The following is a 4064-nucleotide window of genomic DNA, read 5'->3' as shown; positions in this document are numbered from 1 at the left end:
GATGGTTAGGCAACATAAAAAAAATGAAATTGCAACTCATCATATAAATGAAGAGAGATTTCACATGATATGGCCAAGTTGTCATTTATATTGTACACCTTGTCACAAGCAGGCAAGATAGATAATGTAGTGCATTCAGGAAATGACAAAGTAACAAAACAATCTAACAAAAACCAACAACACAAAATAAATTTTCTAAAGCTATCCGGGGAGCAAAAGCATACCACAATTGAGCAAATGAGGAACCTTAGCTAGCTCTAGCTGGTCGATGAAGGCTTGAATATGTTGCCATCTCCTTTACTACATATAGTCTACCATACCAAGTTAGGTTTAGCTAATATATCTTCCCCATTTGCTAGGTATAGCAACAACTAATATAACCCTGTGTACGTATGTGTGTGTGTATGCTACCTTGTTAGGCTTAGGCCTGTAAGGTGTAACAATTAAGACCAGACAATTAATTCAGTCCAAAGGAAAAACAGTAGGAGGCCGTGTTCAATTGTGTCTGTAAAAGTGACCCAAAAAAAAAAAAAAATTCTGTGTGGAAAAGTTGACACATACAAGGCAAAGTGCGGGAGTTGGGACACTTCCATATTTCCTCATGCATATATAATTTAATCTTGAGAGTAAGGAGAAAGAGATATGTGCCCTTCCATATATAGCTTTATTTGGGGGGAGGGTTTCCAGGCCCTATCCATCAATTTTGGTGGAACCTTTGAGCCTATAGTTAATTGGTGACCATAGTTTAAGCCTTCTCAATGTATATTTGTGCGCATATACAAACATGCAAATGGACATAAGGTCCGACCTTCAACCTGCAAGTTATGACCAATTTTGGCAAGAAAATGTAGAACCGAAAACTAGCTGCCTAAAAGAAAAGAATGTTATAAATTTATTTGCACTAAAAAAAATTAACAATAGTCACTAATATTAGTTGTACAGAATAAGATAAGTTAAAAGACTAAAAGTAGCCATTAATATCTTTTAATTACTCGATTAGGTACTGATATGTCTTTTACCATCCTCATTTTGTGAACTTCAGTGGTTCTAATCTGTTTTTCTTGTAGTAATGGAGATTTATTTCAAACTAGCTAGAATAATTAAATTTAAAAACAATATTGTTTTATATTAAACATGGAATGGAAGCTACCAGGTATTTTCGAAAGAAAATCTCGTTCTTGTTTGAACTTAGTTATATACATTTTCATACCAAAGGAAAACTATTACATTAATTAGCAAAAGGATATAGAAACCAAATTTCTGATAAAAGTACCAAAACAATTAAGACTGAAAAGGACTGCCGCACACAGGTTAATTATAGGATGGACATCCATCCATGCATGAAGTGGCTGTATCCTTAGATCCGCGACTTTGCGGGCTTGCAGAGCCCTAGCTGCCCTAGCTAGCTAGCTACTTGGAAAACTTTAAGATGTCAGTTGCGCACCCAAGGTATTGAAATGGGAATCTCTGCTGCGTTGATGATGAAGTACCCACATGATCATGATCATGAGAGTTACTAAGTTGTTGAGTCGATGAAGAAGGGTTGCACTTGGCCGTTTGCGACGCTGAGTGATTAACATCGAGGTTCTGATGAGATGCAAGGAGCTTGTCCAAGAATGACCAATCACCACCACTAATGAAGGACCTCTCCTGCTGTTGCATGAGACCACAACTACCAGATGCTGCTGCAGCTGCGGCCGCGGCAGTGGATGTTAGCCGCAACAGGTTTTGGGAACACTCAATGTCCATGGTGTTCAAGTTGATATTGTGAGGTGACACAAAAGATGAAGCAGCGACAGCCGACTCTGGACTGAACAACTGTGGGAGGTGCATGGATCCAGCGTGATCAAAGCTACTAGGATAATTATATAGTCCTTCCAGATGATGGTGATTTTGTTTTTGCTGATGATGATCGTAATGATCTAGTAGTATCGGAACATGAGAACCACTTGCCTTCATGTTCGTGAAGTGATCATGCTCTCGATGATCTTGATGAGCAAATTCTGGTAGATAACCTCTGTTGTGATTCTTCTTGAAAACCCTACATACCACCCACCCATCTTCCTGCTTAACCAAGTTATTTTGAATATCGACATGAGTGAACCGTATTATATGATGTGACATACAATCACTTGTTGCATCAATTATAAGGACATTCCATAAATTGACACATCATGTATCACATAAGGGAAATGATTTCACACTTTTTTTAGACGCACACCTTCTTCCTAGCTTTTTGACATTTGTACTGAAAAAAGTGCGCAAAAATTGTTTTCCATGTGATTCAGTCAAGCAGTGTAATAAAAATGTGATGTTTTAACATTAATTATACTTCAATATTTTACCTGAACTTGATCAGCATTAGTGTTGTCATCTTCGAGGCGATACTCGTGCATGATCCAGTCGGTCTTTTGGCCATGGGGAGCGCGCCCAGTGTAAAAGACTAAGGTTTTCCTCATGCCAATCCTCTTGGAGTTGGGGAGGTGGATGGCTTTGTCTCTCCCAGTTGCCTTCCAAAACCCAGCTGTGGTTGCGCGGTTTGTACGAGTTCCTGTTGGATATTTCTTATCCTTGTGGCTGAAGAAGTACCACTCATTCTGAGGCCCTGACCCTATTCTGCATTTCTCTGTATACACAATGTTAACAATTATTACCAAAATTTAATTTAGGTCACATATGTCTGTGTGTAATATGAGCTCAGAACATGTAGATATCTAATCCATAGGGACGCATGAAAGAGTGCATATATAATGACTTTTTTGGAGTGTCAAGAACAGGTCTCTTGTCAAAACCCTACACACACACCTTTGAGGTCCCAGGGTTCGAGTTTGTTGAGATCCACCTCCCTAATAACATCAAGATCGATGGCTTCATAAGACACCTTCTTCCGAAGGTAATAGTAGAGAAGCTCCTCATCTGTCGGATGGAAACGGAACCCTGGAGGAACCGTCAGTTGTCCATTTCCTGCAGCCATCATCCTCCTCCTTCTTTATATAAATAAACTTCTCACCCTAAAAAAGAAAGGCATGCATGCCATTACTTTTAGAATACAAAGTAATATGAAAAACAAAGGAACCAATTAATTGCACTCGTTCAAACAAATTCGTTCCGATTCCATGGAGTTTTATCCCCCAAAGTTACATAATCCCTAAAACCTTTTATAATTAACCCTTACATCATATTCTATGGAGTTTCATCCCCCAAAGTAAAGATGTTTGCTTGTAGTTGTATGTAAGCAGAGGAAATTAATCATAACGTAACCTAGAAATCCCATGAGATTTGTAAGACTAGAAATCCCATGAGATATGCAAGACCTAGAAATCCAAGTAAATACTTATTTATTTATCACTAATATTAGGGTTTATTTGGAGAAAAACTTCACATATTTACAAAATAAGCTTCAAAAGTGATTAATAAGAGATATAGCTAGGTCGAAATAAAGTTGGGGAAAAAAAAAAAGAAAAGAAGAAGAGAAAATTATAAAGTGCAAGGATGCATGAAGAGAAAGAACAAAAAGCAAGTAGCATACCTTTTTGCGGTAGCTAGAAGGCTTCCCACTTTTCCTCTGAGACAAGGAAATGAAGACAACCGGTAACGCAGGAAAAAAGGCAGACAACTGAGAGAACAAGCAATACTGCTGATTTCTTCGCTTCAAGGGCACGACGTCGTACCTAGGTTTAAAGAGGGGGAGAGAGATGGAGAGAGAGAGAGAAAGATATGGAGGAGACAGTGAGAGAGAGAGAGAGAGAGAGAGAGAGTTATGGATGAGTTTAAAGCCTAACTTCTGACAGAAGAATATGGGCAAAGAAATAAAGAAACAAACAATAAACAATAAACAATAAACAAGATAAAAATAATATAAGCTAATTGCATACGTAAAATTAACATACTTGTTAACACACTAGCTAATGCATGTGAGCCTTTCACCAGTATTAGAAGACATGTTAGTAAGCCTGTTAATTTTGTGTGTCCATATATGTTACTTATATATTACAGCTAGTATTATTGTCATGAAATATGGGAAAGAAGAAATCTAGAAAATAATTAAGTGAACGAATAATATT

The 4064-nt window shown here is 37.7% G+C and overlaps 1 protein-coding gene across 2 annotated transcripts; it reads right to left on the bottom strand.

Moving 5' to 3' along the window:
• Positions 1-1100: 1100 nt before the first annotated feature.
• On the bottom strand, positions 1101-3742 carry LOC103953286 (protein SOMBRERO). Of its 2 annotated transcripts, none has more exons than XM_048569886.1 (4): positions 3530-3742; positions 2806-3011; positions 2346-2626; positions 1101-2064 (listed from the first exon to the last, which is right to left on the bottom strand). In XM_048569886.1, the coding sequence occupies exons 2-4, from the start codon at positions 2975-2977 to the stop codon at positions 1411-1413; spliced, it is 1107 nt and encodes a 368-aa protein (XP_048425843.1). In that variant the 5' UTR covers positions 2978-3011; positions 3530-3742; the 3' UTR covers positions 1101-1410. The 2 variants fall into 2 exon arrangements, with proteins under 2 accessions (XP_048425843.1, XP_048425844.1); XM_048569887.1 differs by having other exon boundaries at positions 2806-3002.
• Positions 3743-4064: the final 322 nt, after the last annotated feature.

This window comes from the organism of the source record quoted next, unplaced genomic scaffold, assembly GCF_019419815.1.
Source record: "Pyrus x bretschneideri cultivar Hongxiangsu unplaced genomic scaffold, Pyrus_bretschneideri_v1 Contig50, whole genome shotgun sequence".
Classification (NCBI taxonomy): Eukaryota; Viridiplantae; Streptophyta; class Magnoliopsida; order Rosales; family Rosaceae; genus Pyrus; species Pyrus x bretschneideri.
The sequence above is the reverse complement of the archived record's forward strand: the minus strand, read 5'-3'. Positions and strand labels throughout refer to the sequence as shown.

Excerpts from the sequence above, each read along its gene's own strand:
- LOC103953286 (XM_048569886.1), bottom strand. The coding sequence starts at position 2,977 with ATGATGGCTGCAGGAAATGGACAACTGACGGTTCCTCCAGGGTTCCGT. Across the intron at positions 2,627-2,805 it reads CGAACCCTGGGACCTCAAAG|AGAAATGCAGAATAGGGTCA; the intron begins GTGTGTGTGTAG and ends TTGTGTATACAG. Across the intron at positions 2,065-2,345 it reads CTAATGCTGATCAAGTTCAG|GAAGATGGGTGGGTGGTATG; the intron begins GTAAAATATTGA and ends TTGGTTAAGCAG.